This window comes from Phodopus roborovskii, unplaced genomic scaffold (assembly GCF_943737965.1).
Source record: "Phodopus roborovskii unplaced genomic scaffold, PHOROB, whole genome shotgun sequence".
In the NCBI taxonomy this organism is placed as follows: domain Eukaryota; kingdom Metazoa; phylum Chordata; class Mammalia; order Rodentia; family Cricetidae; genus Phodopus; species Phodopus roborovskii.
Window position 1 is genome coordinate 19,748,982 of NW_026126541.1, and position 12,831 is coordinate 19,761,812.

General features: G+C 46.5%; 1 protein-coding gene across 14 annotated transcripts in view; it reads left to right on the forward strand.

Moving 5' to 3' along the window:
- Sorbs1 (sorbin and SH3 domain containing 1) overlaps window positions 1-12,831 on the forward strand; it is a 214,011-nt gene that overhangs the window by 128,467 nt on the left and 72,713 nt on the right. For 7 of the 14 annotated variants that reach the window (XM_051199849.1, XM_051199852.1, XM_051199853.1 and 4 more), the window contains 3 exons: window positions 1,635-2,000; window positions 5,253-5,394; window positions 9,073-9,102. In XM_051199849.1, the coding sequence (XP_051055806.1) occupies window positions 1,635-2,000; window positions 5,253-5,394; window positions 9,073-9,102 (538 nt within the window). The remainder of the gene's footprint in view (window positions 1-1,634; window positions 2,001-5,252; window positions 5,395-9,072; window positions 9,103-12,831) is intronic. The other 7 variants (XM_051199859.1, XM_051199860.1, XM_051199861.1 and 4 more) reach the window with 3 other exon arrangements.

Genomic DNA, 12,831 nt, shown 5'->3' on the forward strand with positions numbered 1-12,831 from the left:
GCAGATTGCCTCTTGAGCATGTCCTTGAGTCAGGGAGTCAGTAGAGGTACAGCCAAACAAACACTGGTGTTGGAGCTGGCCTCCCTGGCTTGTGAGTCAGGCCAGCCCTGCAGGTAAGTGAGTCAGTCCTGAGAGCTGCCCAGACGACAGCTGTGGGCACCGGAAGAGTTTGCTGCCAAGTCTGTCAAGAGTTGTTTTGTCTTTTATCATGCTGTGCTGCTGTTTCTAACGACCCTTCTCTCCATCTCCCCTCCTCTCTCTTTCTCCCTGTTCCGATGTCATGTCTTGAAACCACTACTGAAGGGTCTGTCTCCCCCACGCCTTCCTTTCCCTCAAAAGGACCGCTTTGCATGGCAGTCCCCCACCATCCACTGCAACTACAAGGACTCCCTCTACATGAGCTCACCAAAGCCTTACATCCCTTCCAGCACCCTCATCCAGCAGAACGCCTCACTGCCTCTGCCCACCTCTGTCCCCCTGGCAGCTAGATTGGCTCCCAAAGGTGCGGTGTGTCCTGGTCCATTGCTTTTGGGGTCCATGGTCCTTGATGCTTCCTCTCAACCCCAGCAACACTATGTAGCCTCCAGATTAGTGTACAGTAAGAATGGGAGCTCTAACCCACGTCATGAGGCCACAGGGAATAAAAAGGTCAGCAGCTTATATGTCCCGTGTTTACCCAATAACATTTGCCGGGCAACATTGGAAAACTATTCTCCTGTTGCACGTGACTTAGCCAAAGACACTCCCTCGGAGGCTGCAGGCACCCAGGCACCAGCTCCCGGCCTTTTCCCTGGCACAGCCACAGCCAGCACAGGAAAACCACCCCCTGCTCCTCCTCCTGACCCTCCCAAGCTACTCTCTGACCACCGCAAAGATGCTGGTAACCTTGGTGAGAATCCCACACTGGGCACATGGGCCTCATTCCCAGATGCAGTGAGGCCTCCCGTGCTAAGCCCCCAGGTTACCTCTGATCCCGAAAACCAGAAGAACAAAGAAACTTACCTTTTGCAGCCGAGTTATCCAGCCAAGGCAAGAAACTAGGAATATTTGTGTGTCTTCTACGCTGTCTCTTCCAAGTGGCTCACTTGTTCTCTGGGCTTTCCTATTACTCCTTTCCTCATTAGGGCTACGGTGCTTGAATCTCTAAACCTCCCAGCATAGCCTCTTCTGTCTCCCTGTCTCTCTCTGTAAATATCTCAGTATGCCAGAGCGCGGAATTCTTCGACTAATACTGTGGTGAGAGAGAGTGTTTCTATCCTATGACAAGGTGCCAGAGAAATTGTATTTACTCCCAAGCTTGCAGGCTCTGTGGTGGTTTAGTGGCGTGAGACACTGCCTGCTTGCCTGCCTGCATATTCTGTTGGTTTGCTCTTTCTCTCTCATAAAGCGTTCAAAGGATTCAAAAATAGATGGATGGAAAGTGAACTTGGATGGGGCTCCCTCTGTGTCATAGAGTGTCAGGAGGCCAGCTGGCTACCACTGGCTAGTACTGACTGTCTCATGTACTCTGAGGAAAGGGCACTGATTAAATATTTCTCAAAGTGCATCACTGCATGTCGGTGCGCAACTGTTTTAATGTGGAATTCCTGCCTCTCTGCAGTCCCCTTTGCATAACCACCCATTATTTCCCACAGGATGCCACCTCCTCCAGCCCAGCCCCGTCTGAGGTAATAGTTGTCCCTCTCTACCTGGTTAATACTGACAGAGGGCAAGAAGGCACTGCCACAACTCCAGCATCTCTGGGGCCACTTGGCTGCGTCCACACTGTCCAGGCGACTACCCCTGCTGCCTCACCTCTGACCTTCCCGACATTAGATGATTTCATTCCCCCTCATCTGCAGAGGCGCCCCCAGCACAGCCAGCCAGCCAGTGCTTGTGGCTCCCTTCCCCCTGCTAGCCAGAGGCCACCACCCTCACCACCACCTCCGCTGGTCCCTCCCATACCGGAGGACCTCCACAGAGCCTTGGAGCCTGACCTCCCGGGAGCTGTCTCAAGTACCGTAAGCTTGCTGGACCCCCTTCCCTGCAGCCTCCCTGAATGCCTGCTCCTGGCAGTAAAACCCTCCCTTTCTCACTGAAGTACTAAGTTCTGAGGGGGCCTTGGCCACTGTGCTTGCGCGATGGCTGGACCTGTATTTGCTGTCTCCAAGTGCATGCGTCCCACGTGCATCCTGTGGGCCCACCTGTGGCTGCTCTTGACTTTCAAGAACCTTCTCTTCTCTGCTCTATTGGGAATGCATGTCTTACTGATGGAACTTTGTCTTCCCTTTGAGAAGCACCTGTTGCCTGGTCCTGGTCTTCCAAGGCCTAGCAGATAAAGCAAAGGAGGCTGAGAAAAGGTATAGGGTCCTGTGGAGAGCCACAGGCAGGTGTGATGCTAAGAAATGAGGGAGCAGAGAGATTATGGGGAGGAAAAGTTTGACTTTTGGCGGATTTCAGAAGTGGGCTCAGAGAATGGGGTAGGGAGGCGCAGAGGGGGGTGGGAGGGAGAGGGGAATGTGAGCTGAGTAAATGGATGCACAGATCTCTGTGTTACTGCCTTCTCACAAGACAGACAATTGCTAGGGCCCCTGAGGAGGAGGCCACTATGGTTTTGGTAGCAAACTTGTATGTTAATAATTGTGGGAAGTCAAAAGGTCTTGCCTGTTCAGTATAAGTCTCTTCACAGACAGTCCAGTTGCTTCTGGCACAATACGTCTCCTTTCCTGTGAGCCCAGGATGAGAGAATCTGAATGAATGTCATCATAAGTCATAATATGAGGACCCTCAGAGGCCATAGGGTTCAGTGGTGTTGAGTAGTAACTCTTCCCGTGATAGGAACTCATGGCTTAGCTCAACATAGGTGAAATCTCTGGCTAATGTTAGCTACATTGCTGAGGACTTTGCCTAGTGAATGAAGAACTTAAAGTAACTGATTAGTTAGTGATGGCTTCATCCCTATCATCTTCTAAGCAGCTAGGTTTCACAGGTTTACTTGCAGCAAGCCAGGGCTCCTGGTCTTAAATGATCTGGAGGAGTCAAAGAGTACATTTGCTCTCAACCTAGAGAAGTCTAGTTTATATATCACAATTTTGATTGAGTGGGTCTGAGAAGGGGCTAGGGCTCGGGCCTCTCACTTGATCATAAGAATCCAAGGGGTTTTGATGTTGGGGCCGGAAACACTGCTATCAATGTATACAGTGAGCTGAGTATCATGTATTTACTGACCGAACTAAACCTTTATTAGCGTCCTCAGTTGGAAGAAGTATGCACAAGAAACTGTCTTAAATGGCTTGTTAAGCTGAATCGGAGAACAGGAAGGAAACTTTATTTGGCTCTGTAGGGAAATGGTGCACACAGAAGCTTGGGAACTATTACATCATGGGCTGGACCTCTTCTCAAATCTCCAGACACAGCCCAGGGCAGTTAGACCAGGACCAGGGCAGATAAAACCACGAGTTCGACTCTTCTACTTGAACTTTGGATCTCATCTCTGCTGCAGTAGACTGATGTATACCCATCCTCTTTAGCTGAACCTCTAGGGAAATTTGAAGGCATTTCTGCTTTAGGGTGTACTGGTATCTCTCCAGTGTGTTTCTCTGTGCAAGCGAATATAGTGAGTCTTACCAGAGAGCACTCAGATGTTACTGTAAGCCATCTTGCTGTTGAGCATTTGTTTAGCTCTAGGTTTGTGTATTGCGTTTGTTTGTGTGCCAGGGCAGATTAGTTGGGACAGCGTACGCAATTGGTCCAACTGGCCTAATTGTTCTGCAGTAGACTCTCCAGAAGTTGGCTTAGTAACATTTATTTTTGGCTTTAGGTAACAGAGTAAGAGATTAAAAGCAGACAGCTTGATTCCCCTTCTAGATGCCCCATGGGTGGCATCCAGGCCATAAGTTGATACAAACCCCTCAAGCCTTGGAAAAATATCTTACTCACAAAATTGAGCTCATAGAAGTGGCTATCCAGGAACCATCTAAAACAAAGCCCATCCAAGACATCAGCAGCAAAGTCCCTACTGTGTGTCAAGAGCTGTCTGTGGTGCTGAATCCGCACCTCTCCTGATGAGCATTCTGTTGCCACAAAGCTTAGCCCACACACTCCCTTGCTTGTAGATAGCTTCTGTCACTTATATAGTATTTCTCTGAGCACCTGCTATTTGCAGGGTGTTGTGTTGTGTGGTGGCAGAAGAGGGAGACATGTGGTCCTTGTCTTGTAGGTGATGCAATGGCTGCCTCTGAGTGTAATTGTTTCAAAAATAGCTACCAAAAATCTTGTTCTTAAAGCCCTTTAAGAATGCCATCTTGCCAAGCATAGTGGTGCATGCCTAGAGGCAAGTGGATCACTGAGTTTGAGGCCAGCCTGATCTACATAGGGAATTTCAGGCTATCCTGGGCTAAATAGTGAAACACTGTCTTTAACAAAGGAAAACAAAAACAAAAAACAAACAAAAAAAAAAAAAAAAAGAAAGAAAAAAGAATTGCTACCCTGAGGATATAGTGTTTACCTAGCCCAACCCTAAGTTCAGTCCCCAGAACTGGGGCATGGGGGATTACCATCTTTGCTTTAAGATTTGAGTGACATCAAGTAAAAACTTTGCAGAACCTATAAGTATGGTGGAGGAAACATCGTATTTTAAAAGTGTTAGTCATTTGTTGATATTTCCAGTGGCAGTCTGGGTTTTTTTTAAGTCAGAGTTCTCCCATGTCTTGATTCGAAGGACCTCAGTTGTTCTGAGCTGGAGAGAAGAAGGGAAGGGTCCTGCTCAGATCTCAGAAGCCACAGCTGCTGAATTTGCACAGTGATTCTGAAGTCACAGTAACTTACTTCTCTGAGAGCCTTCACAAAGGGGCTCCTCTTTGTTCGTATCTCAGTGACTTGTCTGACAACTCTCTACAAGGTGCCTAAACTTCCCTGGCTTTTCCCACTTAACCAGCTCTCATTCTTGGATGGCATTTGGAATTGCATGACTTTGCATGCTATTCTATTTTGATTTGGATTTGCTTTTTAGTAACCAGATTGATACACAACTATTACTAGGTAAAAATAATGGGCGATTCTGAGACTTTGAGCAACATTTACTTCCCTGTCTTCTCTTTCCCCTTACTAATACCAACAAGGAGAATACATTTCCAATTTAACTGGAATTGACTCATTGGTTACATTTTTGTTTATAAATAACGTCTTTGTAGAGAGTTTCATTCCTTTTTCTTACAGAGCCTTAATTCTAGATGTCTTGTGTTCACACTTCTTTCTAACGCTTTGTTTTTCAGGGCAGTCCTTTAATAAACGAAGTTTCTTCTTCCCATGTTGAAACCGATTCCCAAGCCTTCCTTCCAACAAGCAAACCGTCATCTGCCTACCCCTCCACCACAATTGTCAACCCCACCATCGTGCTTTTGCAGCACAATCGAGGTAAGGCGGCCTCTTGCAGGGTGCTGTAGTCAGCAACTCCCCCCAACCCTGCTCCAGGCCATCTGCCCCAGCTTCCTTGTAGGACCCACAAGTCTGTCAGCCCTAGCAGGGAGATCTGATCTGCAATGATGTCAGGTCTCTATAAAGCTGGGCTACTTCAAGTTCGTTGCTTATACCTTCTCTTTTGTGTTTACCTTCAGACAGTTAGTGTACAAAAGTGAAAGTTTGTGCCTCCTGGCTCTTCATTGTATGGTTTGTAATGGTGCTTTGCCTCAAACATGTGGCTACAATTTGTCCTCTAGGTGCAGTCATAAATGACTGACTTGTTCAAAGTAGTAAGTTTCTAGAAAGTGCAGTTTTGAATACAAGAATTCAGAAAAGGAAACACTGAGTAGATGATTGTCTACAATGTAAAGCATTTTTTTTTAACTGTACCTCTGTAACAGAGGCTTCTAGATTTTCTCCTAGTTATTGGTTAGTCCTCTTCCCCCAACAGATTCTGTGGTAAGTGGTCATCCAGTGGCAGTCTCTGTGGCAGAGACTTGTATGTCTGTTTGCACTGCATCCACATGGCCCAGACAGCTCTGCGTAGGGGTTCTGATGGATTCCAATAGTTCCTCTGGCTGTTCTAGTTGGTCCTGCTGCATCTCTAAAGGGGCCTCAGGGTCTTTAAAACCCAAGACCTTTGAAGTATTCATTATATATTTTTACCTTTCTGCTTTAAAATTCAGGCAATGGTTCTAAATCCCAACTTTTCCATTTTGGAGTTGCATAGAGGCATAAAGTTTGTGTTTATAAAAGTCCTTTTTCAAGATGAAATGGGACATTTTCAGGCCATCTCTCCCTACGTTAAACTCTGGGAACAGTGCAGGACCGTGTACTGTCTATAGCTCAAAGCTTGGTTCTAAATCTTTTCTTGTCACCTCCCTCACCCACTTCATAGTCTCCTCCCCTTCCTGCCCCTCCCTTAGAGAAGGTGGGCCTAAAACCTAATTTCCATCACTTTCCACACTGAGGAGAGCTTTCTCTTTCCTGCTTCTAACTGGAAAAGTCAGTACATAAAACATTTTCTCTCACTTAAAACATGTAGGTTTAGTGGTTTCGGGTTTTGTTGTTTCGTACTGTATGCCCCAGTGTTCTTCCAAAGAACAGAAGGGCCCTACATCTAAGTGTCCCTTCTAGCTCTGCCACCCTCCCTGGCAGCAGCTCTCCCTGCCAGTGTCTGTCATGTAGAACAAAGAAAAATGCAGCAAAAAGTAAAAGCCTCTCTGTGAACTCCTTCATGCCTCATTATTCTAAAAAGCAAGTTGGTTCCCAGAAAGAAAGGCAGTTTCTTTTAAAAAAAAAAAAAAATGGGATTTATTCCCAAGGCAACTTGGTTTTTGGGAAATGCCAAGCGTAATGTCAGTTGCTTTTGCCAAGTCCCTCTGACAACACCTACAGGGATGTTTTCAGGCACCAAAATGCCTGAGTTCCCTCTTTGTTTCTTCCTTGAATAAGTGAAATTTTCGTATTCATCAGAAAGGACTTTTGGTTCTTGCTTTTCTCTTGAGCTAGGCCTGCTTCTGGGTTCAGAAATTAGAACCGTCCTTCAGAAAAGCATGTGAGTAATGATCCAAAGGGGCTTTTTAAAAATTAGCCGTGGTTTCCTGTAAAGCGGAAAACTGAGGGCTCGTCCTAGGTAGGTCAGGGAAGGTAGGGAAGGGTGAAGAAGGAGGCTGTCCATTACTGGGGTTTACATCAAATACTTTTGATACTGTTTTGGAATGTACCCAGCCTGGCGTCTCTGCTTCTCCTCACAGAAGAACAGTTTCTTAACTATTGCAAAGTTTCCTAAGTGGTGATAACTTTGTTCTATATCTGAAATTCTAGTTTAGTCATCCTTAAAAAAAAAGTTCCATTTTTTTTTTTTTTTTTCTTTCTGTCTAGACTGTCACAGGGCACAGTTTGGCAGTGATCCTGTCTCCCCCAGCCAGCCTCCTGACACGAGGGACAGACAGGCACTGAGCCTCTGGCCCAGCTCTGGTGGTCGTGGGCAGCACTGACCCTTGTCCCTTTTCCACCCTTCCTTGAACTTTGATGCCAGTGTGTTCATGGCATCGCTTACCCGCAGTCAGGGAATCAGGACTGAAGGAGGCACATGGTCCCCTATTCAGGATCTTTCTGCCTCTTCTATGTGTTAGATTATGAGAGTCTAGTTAACTTGCAGATTCAGGAGCTCTGGGGATAGGATAGAAGAACAAACTTCCAGAGTTCAGAAAGTTTGCCAGGCCATTGTGGTTGGCTATGTACCACCTTGGAAAGCAAGACCTGTCTGTGGACACGGACAGTCCAAGCATCACTCCGGTGTCGGCGCCACTGTGTGTGTGTCTGTGGACACGGACAGTCCGAGCATCACTCCAGTGCCGGCGCCACTGTCTGGGTGATGTCCTGTGAATGAACGGCCATTGCACACCTTCGATATAGGAGCAACAGGACTTTGTTAATTACTTCATTTATTTCTGCTGGAAAAGGAGGACCCTGCTGTACCTTGCAGAATAGAATGTGGCACCCATAAATCCCTTTAGATGCCATAGAACTGTGACATTGCATACAGATGAGGAAACTGAGGTCATTTCATATGGCGAGCTGTCTGCCTAGCTGAGCTTGGAACTCCACTAGGCGTCTAGTGCAGGTGGTGCGAGTCCCATGCATAAAGCTTTGATGGACAGCTGCCAGTCCCCTGGACTGGAGCTCCTACACTGCTCTGTTTACTTCTCCCCCACACCAATGCTAGCATCAGGGTAGGAATTTGGCCATGGGTGACAGTGCGCATGGGCCAGCACGGTCTATTTTTATCTCTCGGCTTGATACTCGGCAGCTGTAGAAGGTAAAGGTTACATCTGTGCTTATCGAATAGTGAGCGCACACAGAATGCTGCCAACAAGACCCAGGCCTCCCCTGCATATGATTACCTAGGAGGGTGAGCAACTGCATTAAGGACAGCGGGGACTAGGTCACCAGGACTGGAAAAATGCTGGGGACTCTAAGCTGGAGATTTTGGTTCTAGAACCAGATGGGTGTTGGTGTTATCTTGAGTAATCTAAGGCCCTTATGCCTTAGCTAATACTGATAATTTTTAGAATTTCTCTATTACCCTGGTGTGGGCAGATGTTCAGTGACTAAGCTACAGGGTAAGGATGTTCATTGAGGAAAATAGCTGTACCCTAACAGCCAAAGCTATTGCTAAGATTTCAAATGCTAGATGAAAAGTTCTTACAACAGGACTGTCACTTGGCAAGCTAGGAGATGGCAGTTGTCAAGTCTGATTCTTAATGTGACTACTAAAAGTTGCAGAGTCTGAGATGTTATGAGATCTTTGTGAGCCCAGAGGGGTTGGAAGGGTCATGAGTGATAAGTCACCTTGAAACAAGAGGGAACTGCTAGAACACTTTGGCGGGCCCAAGTCCTGGTGCAGATCTCTAGGTCAGGGAGCTTGGGGACCTCTTGCTCCTATTTTTGGGATAATAGGAGCTACATCATGACCACTGCCTCAGCTGGGCTATGCATTTTAGCATCCAAGCCCAGAAAACAGCAAAGGCCAGAGTATGATGTCCTCATTAGTTATACTGGGACTTCTCTGTCTTGCCAGGTGCTGTATAAATATCACTTACGTTGTGTTCTTTTCTCTTGTCACAGAACAGCAAAAACGACTCAGTAGTCTTTCAGGTAGGTGAGCCATCTGTTTATTTGCTTGCTAACTTCAGATCTTGTTCAAGCTGGTGTCCATTCGGCACAATCTTCTGAATGTCTCTGTGTGCTGATTGATGGACCTCAGAGATAATGCAAATCAGAATTGTAAATGGAGGTTTGTCTCCTGCCCACCAGTTCCCGCATACACAGTCAGAGGTTTATTATTAATTATAACTGTCTGGCCAGTTGTTCAGGCATATTACTGACTAACTCTCACAGTTAAATTAATGCATTTCTCTTAGTTTATATTTTACCATGAGGCTCATGGCTTGTTACCTCACATCTTGCTTCTCTGGCAGCTACATGGCATCTTCTTTACTCTTCCTTCTTTCTCTCCCTATCTTTGTTTGGATTTCCCTCCTAGCTCTATTCTGCCTGGCCATTTGGACAAATCTGCTCAATTTATCAACCAATAAAAGGAACACATGCACAGCCTATATCACAAGAATAGTTCCTATACCCTGGAGCAGACAGACCCATGAACCACAGTAGTGAGCATGCCTTGTGGAACTAGTATGTGCACCCAAGCAGCCAGACCAGACTGTCTGTGCACAGACCAATGGAAGGTCTCCAGAGAGCACTGTGTTGCTGTCTCTCTCTGATTAAATGAATCAAGGGTTGGAATGTGTGGGAAGTTCTTCCCTTTGGGTATGAAAAACAAACAAAAAACAGACTGTCAATAGATAGATGACTCTGGGTGACAGGTCTAAATGAGAACCCCAGACCCACACAGTGCTTGAAGCTGCCACTTGAACTTGAGCTAGTGTCAGTAACCCCTGAAAAGCTTATTGAGACTCACTTCAAAAGGGTCAGATTTAATGGACAAGGATGACAATTTGGATACCAAGCAGCTGATGCTTCCTTCCTTAGGTAGAGAGTAATCAGTCGCCAAGGTCCCTGATTGTGGAGTGACCACAAATATAATCAGTAGTCGGGGCTCACTCCTAAGAGGATATGCAGGATGCGACAGTGCTGGGCTAGGGGGGGCTTGAGATCCTGGGGGAACCCAGGGATAGAGGTATTCATTCATTCCTTGCTGCTTCCAGCCCTGGTTTTCATACTCTAGTTCTCTTCAGTGAAGGAACAAAGTAGCCATGTCTCCCAGATTGTTGTGAAACTCCTGGGACATTCTACTAATGGGTGGCTATGCCCCAAGCTCTGTGCTAAGCGCTTAGTAGACACAAAGCACTGTTGTGTACTAGCATTGACTCTGGTCTGTTATTGAGTTCTACTTTTGTCCTTGGTGCAGAGTCAGTCTCTGGGGCTGCCCATCAGCAGCTGATGGTGTGGTATGATGTCTTACTGTTTGGAGGAGCTAATGTAGGCAGTTGGTTCACTCTCCAGACAAAGCCGGTGTGTACACAGGGCACATGGAGCAAAGGCCCGTGTGCTCTAGCACTAAGAACCTCTGATCCAGTGAGTAACCGAAGCCACCAGTTTTTGAGCAGCTGCTGTGTGGTTTCTGCATGACTTAAGCATACCGCTGCTCTTGTGATTTGGGCAGAGCCTGAGTCGGGAGGACATGAGGTTCTCACACCCTCTCAACTTTATCAGGACTTGGCTACAGGACCAGAACAGGCTGTGGTTAATTTCAAGGTGCCCTTCACAGCCCTTTTAAACCTTCAGTGCACTTCATTCCCCTGGCCAGCCCAGGTGACCGTGGGTGGAAAACACACACGCACGCACGTACGCACGCGCACACACATACACAAGCAAGCAAGCACATGTGGAGGTGGGCAGGAGAGAAGGAGGCATCTTCTCCTCCCTCTAGTAGCTTTAAAGGATTGGCGAAATCGATGGAAAAACTCTCTCTACATGTTGGGAGACCCAGAGGTTTTCTGTTTGCTTTTATTTTTCTTCCCTCATGGAACTGTTTGTCCCTGGGTAAGTGACTTCACTTCTCACACCACAGTTTCCTTGTGTGGGAAACGGGGTGCTAATTCTTGGTTCTGCTTCCAGGTGCTGACGTATATTGTTGAAGTGAAAATCTGTGCACACTAGAAAGAGCCTTGTTCATGGACAGGCTCATCCTCTATGCTGGCAGGCTTAGCACACAATGCCCTAGGTCTCCACTAGTCTCCAGGAGCTTCCGAGAGTGGCATTCTCTACCCTGTAGAGAATTCTCTAGAGCACATGAGTGTCTACCCCACACCTATATATTTGAGGCTCAGGACTGCCAGCCTTCTTCCCTTAGTCTGTGGAGCTCAGCAATGAAGGAGTATTGGGCTTTGCATTTCTATTACCTGTGTCTGGTAGAATAGCTTAAGGAAGGAAAGTTGGTTGCTCGTGGTTTTAGGGTATTCAGTCTGTCATGGCCAAGAGGGCCTGGTGGATCTGCCCGTACCCTGATGAACAGCAAGCAGAGAGAAACAGCAACAGGAAGGCGCCAGGACAAGATGATGGCTCTAGTGATGTATCTCCCTCAACCGGGCTTCAGCTTCAAAGCCTCCCAATCTTAAATTCGTGGATGGATTAAACCATCGATAGGGCAGAGTCCTCCCAATTTAGTCATCTTTAAAAATGCCCTCATTGGCATATCCAGAGATGTGCTACACTAATATCCTAGGTATTTGTTACTCCGGTCAACTTGATGGTCAAGAGGAGCCATTGTGGAGAGTTATCTGGGGATAGAGCCTTTGTGATATTTGGCCTTGTGTGGTTTGTGGTCCCCTTGATTAAAGACTGCAGGGACTGACACAGGGGTAGGGAGGCCACTGCCATTCCCCCAGGGAATATAAGAATTACTTTAGACTGTCACATAGCTTTGGGTATACAGATAATCTGTCCCACCTCCTCCTGAGAGAGACTCCATTTGAAGTTGTCAGTATCATTTGTTTACTGATTCAAAACTTAGAGAAAAGATTCATTTTTATTTTATGTGTGTGAGTGTTTGCTTGCATGAATGTATGAGTACCATGTGTGTGCCTAGGGCACATGGAGTCTCAGAGAGGGCAATGAATCTCTTGGAACTGAAGTTAAAGACGATTGTAAGCTACTATGTGGGTACTGAAAACAATACCTGGGCCCTGAAATTCCAGCACATGCTCTTAACCACTGAGCCATCTCTCTGGCCCCCAAGTCAGGACCTTCTGAAGCACACTGTAAAACCAGAAGGAAGCAGCCAGAATATGCTGTAAAGGGTCAGAAGGTGTGCTGTGAATTCAGAGGTTGCTCTGACTGCTGTGGGACATGTTTAGGGTTTTACCATATCAAGTAACATTTTTCTTTTGGGACCTGAGCCCTCCATGTACTAGAATTCCATGATCTTAAAGCTTCTAAAGTTTAAATAAAAAGGCAACACTGATTTTATAGATCAAAGTAACTGGAAAAATCCATGAACAGAGTGTTGCAATTGTTAGAATCACTTGCCCTAGTCTTTTTTTTTAAAGATTTACTTGGAACCTTGGCCAAGTGTCTGAGGTCATCATCTCATAGTGTCTGCATATGAAGTAAGGGAGAGTTTGGAATCAGCTCACTGGCCCCTTTTTTATTTCACTTGAAGAAGGCCTTTCCAGGTGGGAGGAGAATGTTTGGAGACCCAAGACCAAGGAGACTGGTAACTCAGAATCCTCTTGCATCTGAGTTTTCTGGTAGATCTTTGGTCCTAGACATTCAGTCTGGCCTGACATCTTTGGAGATGTGTGGTAATGATATGGGGATCAGGTTGACAAGGGTATTTAGCAATCATTCTGCACTCATAGACAG